Source organism: Psammomys obesus, unplaced genomic scaffold, assembly GCF_907164565.1.
Source record: "Psammomys obesus unplaced genomic scaffold, mPsaObe1.curated_primary_1811, whole genome shotgun sequence".
NCBI classification, from domain to species: Eukaryota; Metazoa; Chordata; class Mammalia; order Rodentia; family Muridae; genus Psammomys; species Psammomys obesus.
In genome coordinates, this window is record NW_026585797.1 from 18,988,990 (window position 1) to 19,006,072 (window position 17,083).

Consider the following 17,083-nt stretch of genomic DNA (forward strand, 5'->3'; position numbering starts at 1 on the left):
CTTGAAAGTGAGTAAAAAAAAAAAAAAGAAAAAAGATAGAAAGAAAGAAAGAAAGAAAGAAAGAAAGAAAGAAAGAAAGAAAGAAAGAAAGAAAAAATAAGATGTAAAGGAAATAATTGGTAGAATATCTGCGGGTTGAGCTTAGGTCGCAATGATGACACAGTTAAATGGCAGAGGGTACTGATGAGGTGGCCCAGTGGTTAAGAGCACTTACTGCTCTTCCAAAGGACTCAGGTCCAGGTCCGGGCACCCTGGCTCATGACCACCTTTAACGTCCACCTCCAGGAAATCCAAAAGGCTCCTTCGGAACCTGCACAGACATACACAAATTTTTTAAGAAATTCTTGTGAAAAGGTTTGAAATGAGATTGAAGTTTAAGAGGTTAGAGCCTAGAGACTCCATGAATTGCCTCAGAGAACCGTTGCTCTAGCTAAGCCTGTTAGCATATGGGCAGCCTGCTTCTGGGTTGCCTAGTAACCTGTGACGTCATCACGCGTCGCCGACCAGGTGTGTGGGCGCTGCGGTTCAGCTGCGCATGCACAAGCTATAAAAGGCCCCAATCCGTGCCTCTGCTTCTTAGTCACCTGTCTTGCTCTCTCCGCCTCTCTTTCCTGGGGCCCCTACCATCTCTCTCTCTCTCATTTCCTTTTCCTCTCTATCTCCATCCTATAAATTTCTTTCGTATCATTTCTGTTGTGTGCGCGGCCTCATTTTGAACTAAATACCAACAAAGCCTGCCTGGCATTTGGAGTGTTTTCCACGGCCCCATCCACTTCTAGCCCGCCTGGAATTTCTATATAATCTTCACGATCCACAGTGAGCCTCCACCCCAAGGCCCGTGCCAGACTCAGCCCTTTCCCAGCGACTCATTACAGTAAAATATCTGTCACATCTGCTGGTCCCTACAGGTCAGCACGCTACCAGTGAGCAGCCGTGCAAGAGTTTTATTCGTGTTAGAATCACATCGACTTCAGGAGTGGGGCTCAGTCCTTCGCCTGGGCCCAGAGTCTCAGACTTAAGCTTTCCCCAATAATAAGCAAGGAGAAAACAAAACGAAAGCTTGGGCGAGTGCAGGGATCCTTTGGAGAAAGGCGGCCCCTGCAGCTCATCACTAAGGCGCACAGCCGGACTGATTAGGTCATACAAGCCTTGCAACCCCAGTTGTGGGTATAGAAAACAACAGCAACAGGACAGACCTTATCATCCAAAGACACAGCAAGCGAGCGAACGGTTTGCAACGCACACACCTGCATCCACGGAAAGTGTCCACGGCCAGCCTTCCCGGCGCTCCTTCCCCCTCTTTCAAGTATTTTCCTGCAGGTGTTACACGCAGTTTTGTTCACTTCCGTCCCTTAAGTGCCTGCCCTGCAGTCATCACACACACACACGCTGTCATTCCCACCCTTTAGGCACGAGCCCAGTTCTCGGGTCTACGCTCTGTGAGGAGCACACGCGGGGCCCAGCCGCGGACCGGAGGGCGGGGACCCCAGCTCCGCCCCTGCCCGCCCTGGCTCCCGTGGGTGCGGTTTACTGGGATCTGGGAGGTTTCCTCGCAGCCGGCTCGGGTCTCCGCGTCTAGACGGGTACGCCGGGCCCGGGCCCTGCAGATCGCTCGCTGCCACCGCATCCCGCGCGCGGAGGCTGAGCCCGGTGCCGCCGGCAGGAGGCGGAGCAGCGGCTCATGGACGCGGCGGGCTCGCCGGCTCCTGCGGGCGCTGGAGGTGACCTGATCCGCGTGCTCGCGCTGCCGCTAGCCTCGGGCTTCGGGCCTGTCTCTTTAACTAGGATATAGTAGGCTTAGCTTTGTCTTCTTGTTTTTGAGGGTTTATTATTATTTTTGTCCTGAGACCTTCAAGCGGGGTGGGGGCTGATCTGACCTCTGACCGTGGGGTCCAAGTCAGCATTTCTTTTCTCCGCTTTGGGGACAGCATTTGGTACTTCCCAAATCTCTGTTCTTTAAGTAGGGGGTTTCAGCTTGCTTTCAAATTAACGACACCACACCATCAGGCCTAAAGTGTTCTCGCTGGCGTGCTCCTTACTTCTAACTTTCTCTTATTTCCCTTCTTCAACTCCGGCATATATGTATAATTTTTATTTATTTATTTTTACACCCCGAGAGCAATTTTCCCTCCTTCCTCTCCCCTCCTCCTCTTCTCTGCCTTCCTCCCTTCCACTCGTCCTCTAGCCTCTGTTTCTATTCTATTCCTCTGATCCTATTCTAACCAAAGGTTTGATATCAACGACACGTTTGGCATATCAAGTTGCAGTAAGACTGGGCACTTCCCCTCATATTAAGGTTGTACAGAAGAAACCCGGTATCTTTCAACTTTTAAAGGATTCTTAAAACTTCCCTATGTTGCTTAGATTTTTCCTCCTGGCCTATAGTGGCCACCTCTGTAAAAGCAAATCAAATGCATCTCCTCCTCCTGCTCCTCCTCCTCCTCAGAATTATTTAATCTAACAGTGGCTGAGGAATCAGCTAGGACATTTGAAACTGGGTGATTGTTTGGTTCTTTGATAGTTTAAACCTGCAAGGGGGGTGCTGAATGAGATTATTTAAAACACCACTAACTAGTGTTGAAAACGGTTTGATTTACATATCTGTGAGACTTGTCTTTCCAGAAAGTTAAGTTCACCAACCAAAGAGATGATAAAGAGCTAGGACTACCAGGTTACTCTGGGAAAGAACTATCATTACCTATTTAAACATTTACTCCAGGGTTGAGTTTGTGTGGCACACCAAGCTAGTACCTTGAGAAAATGAGATGTCTTTCTTTAGAGCCTGATGCTCCTGGCAAAGCACCCTGGTGCTCATCATTGAAAGGATTTCTGAAAGTACAACCAGCTGGGGCTGCCTCATTGTAAGGAAAGGTAGCTCACATGGCTTAGTGTTTGCTGTGCTGAAATTCTGATAGAAGGGTCTCTGTATGAAAACACTGTTTCAAGTTTGCAGTGCTATCCAAGGTTTGTTTTCTGTTTGTTCATTACTGCTATATTTAGAATGGCCATTTTGCTCAGCAATTGTCCTCAGAGCCTACTAACTCCATGTAAAATGCCATGTGTGTGTTTACCCAGAATCCCAAGTGCACTCCTGTAATAGCAGTATGTTTTTTATTTCAAGGTGATGGCTCTGGAGGAAGTACAGGAGAGACATCATCCAGGCTTTCAAGAGAGCAGATTTTTGTTCTGGTGTCAGCAGCTTCCATGAACTTGGGGTGCATGATGGCCTATTCCATCCTTGGACCGTTTTTCCCTAAGGAGGTAAAACGTTTTTATACCTGTATGAACTCTAATTTTTCTGAAGCCTTTTAGATACATAATTTTAGAGGATGTAAAACATAAGAACATGGGGGTGGGGGGGAAGGCGGCTCATCAGTTAAGTGTGTGTCCTGCTTGTCCAGATACTCTGCTTGTTCAGTCGAGTTTAAAAAAAAAATCTTAAAAAATGAATAAAATCTAAAAACGTGCTTGCAGTATAGAAAATATGCTCGTGGTATATCACAATTGTATACTGTGTGTGCTGGGTGGGGGGAGGGCCATTAGCCATGTGTACACAGAGGCCAGAGGTCACTGTCAGCCATCTTCATCAAGACATGCTCTCTCACTGTACCTGGAGCTCACCAGTTCAGCTAGACTGGCTGACCAGCCAGCCCCTGTCTCCACCTCCCAGTGCTAGTACTACAGATGGGTACCCATAAGCTCAGTTTCGTGTGTGGGTGCTGGGGGTTAAACTCAGGCCATCCTACTACGCAACAAGCACATTACCTACTGAGTCACTCCCACACCCCCGAGAGAATATTTCTTAATGTTTAACATCAGGGGGAGGGGGGCAGAGACCATTCTTTTGCTGGGTAATTCTCCTAAAATATGGTTCTTCTGCCATGTAGTTTGATTAATCTTTATTTGGAGTCGATAGCTGAAAAAAGGGAGATTTACCAAATGACCAAGATACCAAGATACGGATGCTGTCTTTAGGCACTGGGTTTATAGACGTGTTAGAGAATTAGGTAGGTGTAGCTAAGCGTGGTGGCTCATGACTTTAATCAGAGCCCACGGGAGGTGGAGGCAAGCAGGCTCATTCTAGGAGGTTTGAGGCCAGCCTGCTCTATGAGTGAATCCCAGGCAGCCAGGGCAGGTAAAGTGAGACTTTGTCTCCTAAGTCGGGGTAGGGTGGGGAGGTAGCTGTGGCCCAGGAAATTCAATCTGAATTTCTTAGGCACTCCAGAAGCAATATTTGCCCAAGGGAAGGACTCTGATTAACGTTCCAGGCTCCCTCTAACCTTTGCCCTTTACATGGGATTAGGAACTGTCGCCAGTGACACAAAGGTTAAACTGGAGTATGAAGTCCCATGCATGTAGTATGGGTTGAAGGGAACTAGTTTGGGCAAGTTCAGACAATACATCCGAATGTTTATTTTGTGCATCTTGCCAAAGTTTTAGGTCCACAGTGCACTGACAACTTCTTAGTTCTCAATAGCATGTGTTCCTCCATTCTGGGTGCAACCAGAGAGGCTTTTCTGCTAGAGGAACAATGCAGCTCTGTATCTCTATAGCTCTCACTGGTTTTCCACACACGCTGCCACTGTTGTATCCATTGGTGCCTACAACAATCCCAAAAGGAGAGAGAATATGGAGGATCCCATTGTGTGACTTTAAAATGGCGGTCTCAGACGTGAAGGGCCTTCCCAGTTCAGTCCAGTTCCATGGAAGTTCAAGTTTCCACTCAGCACCCTGAGCTGTAGATATGCTCAGGTAAAGAGAAGTCAGGAAGCGCCCTTGTCCGGAGTGTTCATTTAGAAGCAAAAATCTGAGAAACAGAAGGAAGGAAAGATGAAGGATCATTGCTTCAGACTTGGGCATTCTTTAAGGAAAAGGTGGCCAGGAGTGATGATACTCAAGAGAGAGGAAGGGTTAACACCTGGGAAAGTTAAAGCCAAGGAGAAAGGCGTGACACTTTTCAGGTGAAGTCTAAGGGAGGTGTGGCATGAGAAGCTGTAGTTTTCTCTGGTAAATGACAGAGGACCTCATCCTTGCAGATGTGGTGAGGGGAAGAGCAGAGTGAATGGCGCATTCTTAGGGAACAGGAGACAGTTCACTGTGGTTTAAATTCAGGGCAGCGGGAAACCTTCCTGGAAGGCTGGGGATCTGAGGGCTAGATGCAGCTGGAATGCAAGAACACTGGAATGCACGCCCAGGACCTGGCCGCTGGGAGGCCATCAGAGTGGTTGGTCAGATTTGGGTTTGGTGAAATAATAGTGCTGGGAACCTTTAATGCAATTTTCCTAATTCTGCAGCCTTTTAATACAGTTCCTCATGTTGTAGTCACCCCCGAACCATAAATTATTTTTGTTGTTACTTCATAACTGTAATTTTGCCACTGTTATAGATCGCAATGTAATTATTGGATATGCAGGATATCTGATATGTGACCCCATGTGAAAGGGTTGTTCAGCATTGCTTCGCATTGACTTGACTTGAAATTCTCTCTCCGCAGCAAACCTAAGGCTTGGGGCTGGGGGTGCAGCTGAGTTGTTGCAGGAATCTAGCCTAAAGCCCCATCTCTGAATCCAAGCATCACGCAAACAGGTATAGCGGTACATGCCTCACATCCTCAGGAGGCCGAGGCAGAAGGATCAAGAGGAATTCCAAGCCAGCCTCAGCTATGTAGCAGGTCTTAGGCCAGCCTGGGCTACCTGAGACCCTGCCTCAAAAATCCATAAAAAAAATATAACGAAACAGAAAAGATTCTCAGCTTGAGCTGAGTAGAGGTCTCGGAAAAGAACTCGGGCTGCCAGAGATGGTAGCACAGGGCTATGTCTCTGGCCTCACTGGGGCTCACAGATCAGCCAAACTTGCACAGTATGGCTCGGTGGTTAAGAGCACTTGCTGCTCTTGCAACAGACATGAGTTTAGTTCTCAGAGTTATGCCCAAGTCTCATGGACCGCAAGAGACTTGTAGACCGAGGAGCTGATTCCAGTGCAAATGCAGTAGGGTCTTTTTATTACAAGACCAAGCATGGGCCCACACAATCACCTAGGGAATGGTTGAAAGTAGAGCCCCAAGCTCAGGGGGAGGAGGGTGATTTATAGGTCCCGGTCCCTCCTAGTGTGCCCAAAGTAGGGGAATTCCAGTCTGGCAAGCGTCTATTGGTTGAAACACAAAAAGGAATGTTGCATTTTAAACTGATTGGCTGTGGGAAGGTGCCAAAACCACTAAGGGTCTGGCTTCCTTTGTTTGGCTGTTGCTAGGGAAGAGGAGTGATCTGGGCCAGTTTCCTAGTAACCGTATGTCTAGTGGGCAGGAAAGAATGCACTAAGGCTAGTTCCTCCCCATAGGTGGCCACACATGTCTCTATGTCTGGCCTTTGGGGAGGCTTGTGCTTTAAACTTTAATCCAATAACCCCAAAAAACTAATTTTTAACTCTTTGGTCTCTCACCAGCACCCACACAGTGGCTCACAACTGCTTGTAACTCCAGTCCCAGGGAACCCATGCCTCCACAGATTCCCTCACACTTGTGTGCACAGAACATACGCTCAGGCATATACACAAAGTAGATTCAGGATGAGTGCTACTTCATCTGTAGCAAGGTCCCTGGTGGAACAGGCCGTAAACATTAATAACCCCAACATGCGGAGGGGAAACTACCCTCTTTTTCAGAAGAATGTGGACCGTGGGGTGGGTTCTCTGTGGAGCCTCGGCTATTCTGGGCCTGTTTTGTAGATCAGGCTGGCCTTGAACTCACAGAGATCTGCCTGCCTCTGCCTCCTGAGTGCTGGGATTACAGGCGTGCACCACCAAGGCTGGCTTGGGAATTCTTTATAGGCATATTAAATGGGTTGTTTTCACATTGGGGTCTAGATTTTACCATCTACTTTCATGTCTTCACTTACCTTACTTATTTTAAAATAATTTAAAAAATAACAGAAATGGGAATGTTTGAACAGGGAGGTAGGGTAGGAGCAGGTCCAACCAAAACTAAGAATGTATGGAAATGTCACAAGGCGCCTGCTGCTTGGTAAGTTAATTTTTATAAGACGGATGTCCGCTAAATGTGCACTGTAATGCCCCTGCACATCTTGGAAATTACTATACATATATGAACCTTGTAAGGCGACGCTCTGACTTCATCCTCCTGGCTTCCCACCCAATGCTCTTTTTTTTTTTTTTTTTTTTTGTCTTTCAAATTTTGTTCCTGTTTCTGTTTCTTCTAAGGCAGAAAAGAAGGGGGCCAGCAACACCATGATCGGGATGATCTTTGGATGCTATGCGTTATTTGAATTGCTGGCATCTTTGGTGTTTGGAAAATATGTAAGTATTGGCACACACACACACACACACACACACACACACACACACATATTTTAGTTTTCAAAAATTGTGGAGTGAGTTGCCATATCTTACTAATCCAGAATTTCTGTCTATACAGAAACATCTTTATAAATTATGCCATAATTCTATCCTGTGGTTGCTTAGTTAGTCCCTCCCATGCTTACAAACTGTGTGTTACAATTCTTTTAAATAATTATTTAATATGATATTAACTATGCATGCTTCCCTGCAATTTTATATGACCTAGTATAATGGGTTTATTAAGGTAGACTTGTTGAAGAAATCCATTTATTGCTCTTCTTTGACTTTTATTATAGGTTGTACACATTGGAGCCAAATTTATGCTTATATCAGGCATGTTTATCTCAGGAGGGGTTATCATTCTCTTTGGGTAAGTAACCTTCTAATAGGTTTGGGAACAAGGATGGATCTCATAGTGTACCCCCTAAAAATGTTAGTGGCTTTATAAGCTTTCTTAAAATGTTACTGTTCCCACGTGTATGATGGCGGGTGCTGTGCATGCGGGATGGCAGAGGACAGCACTGTGGCCTCATTTCTTTCACTCCATCTAACGTTGATTCCAGGTCCTGAACTCAGGTTGCCAGGTTTGGCCTGCACGCCTCATACCCATTGAGCCATTTGACAGTCCCATTACTGGCTCTTTAAACCAATCAGCACCAATCAGTATACATTGTCAGATGCTTGACATGTGACCAGTGGTGGAGGGAGGTGGGTAGGAAACAAATGGAAACATTGTTGATCTTAAGAACAGTGTCCTTCAAGATCCGCTACTGTCGCCTGCTGAAGCTGATACAATGCTTAACACCTGTGATTCTAGCACTTGGGAGGCAATGGGGGAGGGCCTGGAATTCAAGGCTAGCCTGGGCTATACAGGAAGACCCTGTCTCAGAGCCATGATAGAGAAAACCGAACTGTGGCTCGTGAATTCCTCCACAGGGACTTTGTGGCTGATCATTGTGGGAACTTAATAGTCTCCTGAGTCATAGAAACTTTTTGCTTAAACAGAAAAGAGAAGCTGTTTCTTAGAGAATCAGCTCAAAGACACCTGGCTACAGGAGCTGAAACAGCATCATCAGAAATCTTCCTTAGCCTCCTGCTTTTCTCTCTTTTTCTTGTGTAGTTTTCCTAGACAGGCTCCCCAACCCCCCTTTTTTTGTTGCTTTGTTGGAGATGGGGTGTCACTATGAAGCCCTGGGTGGTCTGGAACTATGTAGACCTGGCTGGCCTGGAACTCACAGAGATCTGTTCGCCTCTGCCTCTAAAAGCTGAGATTAAAATCCTTGCTTTTTTATGTCATTATCCCTAATAGCAAGTATCGGAACTATTTATATAGCATTTACATTACCCCAGCTGTTAAAAGTCTCCAGGAAGCAGCTTACGTGCTGTAAGCATAGCTCTGCAAGAATACTTGCCTACTGTGGGTGAGGCCTTCGGTTCAACACAGCACCATGATAAATAAGTAAGTAAACTAAAATTAGAGATGCATTTGGAAAGATGAGCATCAGTTATAGCAGACAATATGGTTTATGTCAGGGACTTCAGCATCCTCTGATTTTGATACCCTAAGTAGGTCCTGCCATTATAGTCTTTTATGGGTCCAGGGGATCACAGTATTCCAAAAAGGCCTGTAGTGTTTTTAAACTCTATTTGGGATTTCTTGATCCTCTACCTTCCTTCCAATCTCCCAACCCTAGGTAGGAGAGTAAGAAAGTTAGAAGGGAGGGGAACATAGACCTCCTTAGACTTTAGTTCCAGCTGGCTAGGGTCTTTGGGTTCTTTGGGAAAATACCAGCCTCTGATGTCAGGATATCCAGCAGTCCAGCCGCGGCAAATGGCAGCAGCAGAGTGAACAAGCAGCCCTCTTCCTTCATCTGTCTCCTTCAAGCCCCTCTCTGGGTGCACATATTTATACCCTCTCAGAGTCCTCAGATTTCCACTGTCTGCAGCTGGCAAACACCATGCCCCTCCGAGCCCTCATAAGAAGTTACCAGCTGGCAAAGACTACAGCCCGCACCAGGCAATTGTCAGCTGTGGACAAACTAAGGCAGTCCCATAGTCCATACTTGGGATTAAAACAAAAACATGTTCACATAACCTAACTGAGTTTTTAAAGACACCCAAACATCCACTACAGGGGCCTCTTTAGAATTATAGTCTCAGAAACCAGTTACACCAACAGAAACGGACAGATAACCTTGCATGACATGTCACAGCAGTTCTCTGAGACAAGCCAACCCCACCCCCATCCCCTACCCACCCCACCCTTCCAGGTTTTCTCTGTATAGCACTGGCTGTCATGGAACTCACAGAGGTCCGCCTGCCTCTGCCTCCCACGTGCTGGGTTAAAAGGTGTGTGCCACCACCCCTCAGCTGACAAATCAACTTTCTAGAAAATTCCTAAAGAGATTTTATCTAATAACATTGGAAAGTATGGTTCTCCTCAGGGAGTAGAGTGAATTTAAAAACTAAAACCAGTTTGACATTTGATAATTGTCATATTCTTTTTCAGTGTCTTGGATCAACTTCCAAAAGGACCCATATTTATTGTCATGTGTTTCCTGGTGAGAATAGTTGATGCCATAGGCTTTGGTGCAGCCATAACGGCATCATCTTCCATCCTTGCAAAGGCTTTCCCAAATAATGTGGCTACAGTCATGGTATGTAATTTGAACTTATTCTTTTTTCTTATGTGGCCAAACATTTGTTTGATCTTTTCTTTCTCCCCACTTTCTTATGTTCCTCCCACTGTTTTGTGACTTCTAGTTTTTACAGCATGTGAAAAAAAAAAATTAAAAAGCACTTGGGAAGTGAAGGCTGGAACATCAAAAGTTTGAGGCCTGCATGCGTGACCCAGTGAGTGACTGTCTGCGAAACAAAAACAAAGAAATGAAGATCATCTGTGACAGTTCTGCCAGGGGAGGGGAGGATTGGAAAAGAGGGGGAGCCTGGAATGGTGGTGCACGCCTTTCATCCCAGCGCTCAGGAGGCAGAAGCAGGACAATCTCCGTGAGTCTTAGACCAGACTGGCCCACACAGCAGGTGCCAGGCCAGCCAGTGCTACACAGTGAGACCCTGTATCCAAAGAAAAACCACAAAACTTTGGTGAGCTCTAGGGTCAGGTGCTCTTCCTGGTCCTCGCAGAGGCACTTTGATGGGTAAATGTGGCCCCAAAGCACTCTTAAAATAATCTTAAACTATTTACTTGTTTTCTTTTTTATCTGTATGAGTGCTTTGCTGCATGCACGCATATACGCCACATATGTGCCTGGGGCCACGGAGGTCAGATCCCCTGGAACTGGAATTATGATGGTTGTGAGCTGCCGTATGGGTGCTGGGAAAGAAGCCCAGGTCTTCTGCAAGAGCCTGTGATCTTAACTGCTGAGCCATCCCGCTAACCTCCCTTTCTTACCCTGTTACCCCTCCTTTCTCTTGTGTTTGTTTTTTTAAATCTCCTGAGTTGCTGAGTTTTTTTCTGTTTCCTTGTGAGCTTGTGGGTAGGTCCTGGCAGAGCTGCCCGTGGCAGCTTTCCTGCACTCTAGACTTTATCCCTCATGGCAAACACTTTAGCTCTTGAGAGTCTTTGCTCTACGTGCCCCAGATTCGTGGAAGAGGTTTCAGGTCGTCCTCAAGTGCTCAGAGCACTTGTGTCTTGTCTGAGAAGAGCTGTCCAATCTTGATTTCTCTGACTAGCGCATGCGTCAGTTTGCCCGTGGGCCAGCTTTTCCACATCAGACTTGTTGACCTGTTAAAGAGCTGGTGTTCTTCAAAACACTCTGGGAAAGTGCCGTGCAGGAAATTCCTAGAATGCTGGCAGCCATGCACTGGCATGTGGGATTGGCAGGGGAAAGTAGACATGCCCTCCCAGTTTTCCACATGAAGTCGCAGCCAGAGCCAACATATTCCACACGTTAGTTATCATGCACATACCCCTCAGATCGTGACTGTGAGACTATGAGCCATAGGTGTCCTTAAAGGCCCTGAAAACTAGATTGATTTAGAATGCTACAATTTTCTCAACAGTAAGCTTCTTTTCCACAGGACTTCCTTGTGAATTTTAGCTGTAGTTAATTTTGTGCAGAATAAAGCTCACTAGTCATAAAGTGGAACACAGAATATAGCAAGTGTTTGACACATGCTGTTACTGTTGTGACTTCATGCACCCATGTGCCATCCAGCAACTCGGTGCCCACGCTGCTCCAAGAGGAAAGATGGTATTTCAGGCTTCTTCCAGAGACTCCATATCTGTGCTTACACACACATACATACACACACTTGTCCACGTGCACATGGAATAGCAGCATGATTCTCTTTCCTTCTTTTCTTTACACGTGTGATGACATGCTTTTCACACTGCTTAACTTCTTGCTGGTTGTGCTGACAGATCCACACTGGATATCTCCTGTATGTATTTATACGTAAAAAACATCCTTATTCTTTCTTTTCTGTGTACATTCCCACTGTATAGGTATCACCTAGTTAATTGAAATATTAATAAGTATTTAAATAATTTGCATCTTTTTGTTCATTTTGTCTAGAACAGGGTCTTACGTAGCTCAGGCTGGCTAGAACTCTCAAAAGTTGAGCTTGAACTCCTAATTTTGCTGCCTGCATCTCCTTCTCCTGGGTGCTGAGATCACAGGTGCCCACTGTCGCACCTCGATTGACATTGCAAGCAGTGCTACCACCTCAGTGAATAAACAAACAACCAGTGTGTAAACAAACACCTGTGTGTATGTGTCTAAATTGTGAACTGACATTTTTCAAGTAATGCTCTCATGATTCCGTTTTAATTTAAAGTTTTTTGAGAATTTAATACATGCGTACGATATTTATATAATTTCCACCCCTTCTCCTCTTTAATTACTCTGTGTGTGTGTGTGTATGTGTGTGTGTGTGTGTGTGTGTGTGTGTGTGTGTGTGTGTGTGTGAATATAGCCCCAACCAAGTTCTTCTAGAGTTGCTTACATGTATATGTGTTCAGCACTGACCGCTTGGCTTGGGTAAGCAGCGGTGGGCTCACCCTGGAGAAAACTGATTCTCCTTTCTTAGGAGCCGCTGGCTGCCTGTAGCGCCTCATCTGGGGACGAAGCTCTGTGAAACTTCCCCCATCCGCGTGGCATGTCAGACAGTGTGGTCACTGTGCTGGTCTGGTTTAGGCAACTGTATTGTTGGGGTTTCGTGGCTGCACCTTTGCAGTCGTGTGTACAGAACACTCTGGCCATCTTTCTGCGCCTCACTCCCTGCTGTTCCCCGAGACATGGGCATCCATGTTGTAGTGTGTATATATCAGCTGGCGTTGAACACCCAGTGGCCAGTTGTAGATTTCTGTAACGGTCTGCATCAGCTGCAAAAGAAAGCTTCATCAGTGAAGAGTGGGTGCTGCACGCACCTGTGGCTATAAGGGTAAATATTTCAGATATGGTTACAAATTACACTGGTTTAGGAAACTGGCAGTTACTAGGGTCTATTCTGGTGTCCATGACCTCACCGGTCACAGGTAGGTTAGCTAGGTTTACAGTGCCAGGCCTTTTGAGATAGGATCTTAATGTGTCGCCCTGGCTGACTTGGAACTTGTAGAGGTCTAGCTGCCTCTGCACCCCAAGCGCTGAAATTAGAGGCGTGTGTCACTATGCCCGACACTCATAATTCTTCAACTAAAAAATGTTAACCACATTCTCTTTTGTTTTTCGCTTTCAGGGAAGTCTTGAGTTTTTTTCTGGACTGGGGCTGATAGCAGGCCCCCCTTTAGGTGGCTTTTTGTATGAGTCCTTTGGCTACGAGGTGCCTTTTATTCTTCTGGGGTGTATAGTTCTGCTGCTGATACCACTCAACCTATGCATTTTGCCCAGCTATGGTAAGTTCAGTGTTGGCCTTACTTTTATGTCTTTGTAAAGAACATGTTCATGGTACATCAGCACTTATTTTGCATAATAGGTGACACCTCTTTGCAGCACCCTAAAAATGGTTCTTTCCTAAAATTTGGGTAATTAGTTCATGATGATTTTTGCTGACAAAGGACTAGGAACATAGCTCAGTTAAAATGCAGAGTGCTTTGGCTAGCACGGAGCCCCAGGTCTGCTCTCTAGCTTCACCCCAGCAGGACATGGTGGTCTCACCTTCAAAGCATCCTCAGCTGCAGAGTGAGCTTCAGGCCAGTCTGGGATGCCTGAGGCCCTGTCTTAAAAAATAAAAATAAAAAAGCATATCCTAAATTTGTCCAGGTTTTAGGAGAAACAAGTATTTAATTTCTACTCATAAGCCATTTTCCTTGGTCTGAACTAAATTTTCACCAAAATTGCTGTGGGCGACACATTTGGTCTACAAGACCATAAAAGCAAGGAAAGTTTCCCACAATTTCTAGGCCTTCTTTGTTTTTGTTTGTTTGTTTAGTCTGGTTTTGTTGTAGTTGTTGTAATTGTTTTTAATGATATCTCGCTATGTAGCCATGGCTGTCCTGGGACTCACTATGTAGACCAGGCTGGTCTTGAACTCACAGAGATCCTCCTGCCTCTACCATTCTCAACTCTAGACCAACTTTGTGTATGTAGTGGGTTACAGGCCTTCCAGGGCACAGAGTGAGGTGTTTGCCTCTCTCTCTGTTAGTTTGTTTGAGACACATTCAATATAGGAGGGCAAGGCCATTTCTTCCTTCCCTGTGGGCCTGTCAACCATCCCTGTAGCATTAACACAAGGATACAGATCTCTAGCAGCAGCAGTGGAATCAGTCCAGGTTCAAAGCTTTCGTCCCCATATGGTCAACTGTCCTGTGACAAGTGAGTGTATATTGCTGTCAGAGTGCCTGTGGGTCACTGGTTAACGCCAAGTGTTAACCAGTGCAAGAAGCACAGAACACCTTGTCCCCTTGCATACTTACAGTGTGTTTGTAGTTCCACTTTGTCTAAATGAAAGTTACCAACCAGGTTGTGTAAGCATTGTTTCTCAGTAGAATAATCAACACTGTACCCTTACCAGGTTACTTTGTAACAAAGCTGGAGAGAGTTCAGCGAGAGAGCTGGGAAACTGGGGAGAAGAGAGCCAGAAAGGCAATAGCACAGTAAACCACAAGGTGGTGCTGATCTCTGCAAGTGTAAGGAAATGGTTTTTGTTTCGTGTTTTCTTAGTTTAGCAGCCTGGGCTGTGTCCAGGTGTGATGGATATTTAACTGATAATTAAGAAACAGTCAGCAACAGGCCTGGAGAGATGGATCATTGCTGAAGAGTGCTGGCTGCTCTTGCAGAGGACCTGGGCTTGATTCAAATAAGTCTAATTAAGAAAAAAAGAAAAAGAAATAGCAAGTCAGAGTCACTTACAGCAGAAGAAAAAATTATTAACTATTACACTAGGAAATGAGAAAAGACAGCTAAGTCAGACTAATTAAAATTGGAATTAAATAAAAAAACAACGATAATATTAAGTTTATAATTCAGATTTGAATGCTCTTATTTAAGGAGTACTCTTGGGGGCTAGAGAAATAACTCAGAGCTTAAAAGCACTGTCTGGTCTTCCAGAGGTCCTGAGTTCAATTCCCAGCAACCACATGGCAGCTCACAACCATCTATAATGAGATCAGGTGCCCTCTTCTGGCGTGCAGGTATACATGCAGACAGAACACTACATACATAATAACTAAATAAATCTTGAAAGAAAGAGACAGAGAGAGAAAGAGAACTCCTAAAGTTATTGACAGTTTTAGTGCAGACAGCTAGGAAAGTAACCACATTTTCTTTCATCTTGACACATTGCCTGAGTTCGGTGTTCTATGCCCTCTGTTGGTTCCTTCTACACCCATGGCCAGTGATGCTCAGTGCTCTGTTTAGGAGCCCCTGCCCCTCATTCTCCATATCTGCTCTCCAGCTGCCCCCTGATGTCCTACTCTAATAGTCACAGGCACATCACACCCCCCCATTAGAACTGTAAACCTGAGAACCGGAGGTATTCGTTACATCATGGCCACAGAAAGATCTCCATGACCATGCTGTAGTACCACCTCCTTCACAGACCATAGGTGGCAAGACAGGCACCTGTGCTCCCAACAGGAGCAGACACCAAGCCTGGCTTACACTGTTTTACGCGTTCACACCTACCTATGATAAGGTTTAAGTTAAAATTAAGCACAGTTAATTAACAACAGGGGGCTGGAGTGATGGCTCAGTGGTTAGGAGCACTGGCCACTCTTGCAGAGGACCAGGGTTTAAGGCCTCGCACCCACATGGGGGTTCTCAACCATCTGTAACTCACGTCCCAGGATAAAGAATCATCTCCTGGCCTCCACAGCACCAGGAACACATTGCAGGTACATGGCACAGACACACACGGGCAAAACACCACACACATGTAAAAATAAATAATTCGTGAAAAGAGATTAGCAATAATAATGAAAGTGTAGAACAAGTCAAATTACTATAACTAAAGTTATTTAACATTCTAAAATTTTTTGTTTCTGGAATTTTCTATTTATCATCATGATCATAGTTATTATTATTTTGAGACAGGGTTTCTCTGTGTAGCCCTGGCCATCCTGTAACAGGCTGGCCTTGTACTCAGTGAGTCACCTGTCTCTGCCTCTCGAGTGCTGGGATTAAAGGTGTAGAGCTGTATTTAGTATTTTATGTAGCATTGTTGTCAGTTCAGGATGGAATCTCAGAAAGCAAAACTATTGTACTTGAAAACTGCTGAGGGAGATTTTAAATGACCTTTATCTGAGGTGAGGTGTAATGCTTTTGTTAAGTACTTGGATTCACTCATTCTGTTACACATGCATGGACACACATATACAAACATTGGTGTCATTCACTACTGATAAACATAATTTTTACTTGTAGATTACATGTTTTTTTCTGAGACAGGGTCATGCTATATAGCTCACCCCCAGAACCCTCTAGGTAGACCAGGCTGGCCCTCCTGTGTCTGCCTGCAGCAAGGTAGGATCACAGGCAAACTCAAAATACAATCTTTACATCCACGAAGCAAGCTCTGCATCCTGAAAGCCATTTGAGCAACTGCTGAGCGTAAGTAGAGTTGTCACGCTTTTGAGTCTCCGCACTCTTCCGTGCCCTCTGCTGACCCAGCGTGTCCTATCTCTGCCCTTTTTCTAAGTAGGTGCCAAGTGGCACCACATGTGTGGTGTTTTTTGTGAGTCTCCCTGAACCTCCGTCTTTGACACCTCTCAGGGCAGGAGTTGGTAACCAAAGAGTTCTGTTTCTTCAAGGAGAATAGTGATGTCAGGATTTGGAGGATACCTAGGTACCGGGAGAGCGTTCCTTTGGTTCTGCTATGTTCTACCCAAGAGTTTTCACTCTCACCAACAAAGCGCTGCTTTTTATAAGTGTTCTAATACACCCTTTTATGCTAAAGTCAAGACTACTTTTAAGTTTACTTTTTTTATTCTATATGAATGAGTGGTTTGACTCTGTGTATGCCCACACGCCACATGTATGTCTCATGCCCACGGAGGTCAGAACAAGGGCATCATAGCCTTGAAACTGGAGTTGGAGGATGTGAGCTGTCATGTGGGTGCATAGATCGCAACAGATAATTTTTTTTATGCACAAGAAATCCAACAGCCCAAACCTAAAATCTTTTATAATTAAAATAATTTTATTTCAATGTTCTATTATTTGTCCTTTTTACATTTTTTTTGTTTGTTTTTTTAAGACAGGTTTTATTTGTTTCATTTTATTTTGGTGTGTGTGTGTGTGTGTGTGTGTGTGTGTGTGTGTGTGTGTGTGTG

General features: G+C 45.2%; 1 protein-coding gene across 3 annotated transcripts in view; it reads left to right on the top strand.

Moving 5' to 3' along the window:
• Nucleotides 1–1,511: 1,511 nt before the first annotated feature.
• Nucleotides 1,512–17,083, top strand: part of Slc18b1 (solute carrier family 18 member B1) — a 24,697-nt gene continuing 9,125 nt past the window's right edge. The window contains exons 1-6 of one of the 3 annotated variants that reach the window (XM_055599393.1): nucleotides 1,512–1,583; nucleotides 3,122–3,261; nucleotides 7,216–7,311; nucleotides 7,650–7,723; nucleotides 9,863–10,010; nucleotides 13,051–13,207. In XM_055599393.1, coding sequence (XP_055455368.1) covers nucleotides 3,205–3,261; nucleotides 7,216–7,311; nucleotides 7,650–7,723; nucleotides 9,863–10,010; nucleotides 13,051–13,207 — 532 coding nt within the window. In that variant the 5' untranslated portion in view covers nucleotides 1,512–1,583; nucleotides 3,122–3,204. Of the gene's footprint in view, nucleotides 1,722–3,121; nucleotides 3,262–7,215; nucleotides 7,312–7,649; nucleotides 7,724–9,862; nucleotides 10,011–13,050; nucleotides 13,208–17,083 lie in introns of those variants that run through there. The other 2 variants (XM_055599392.1, XM_055599394.1) reach the window with 2 other exon arrangements.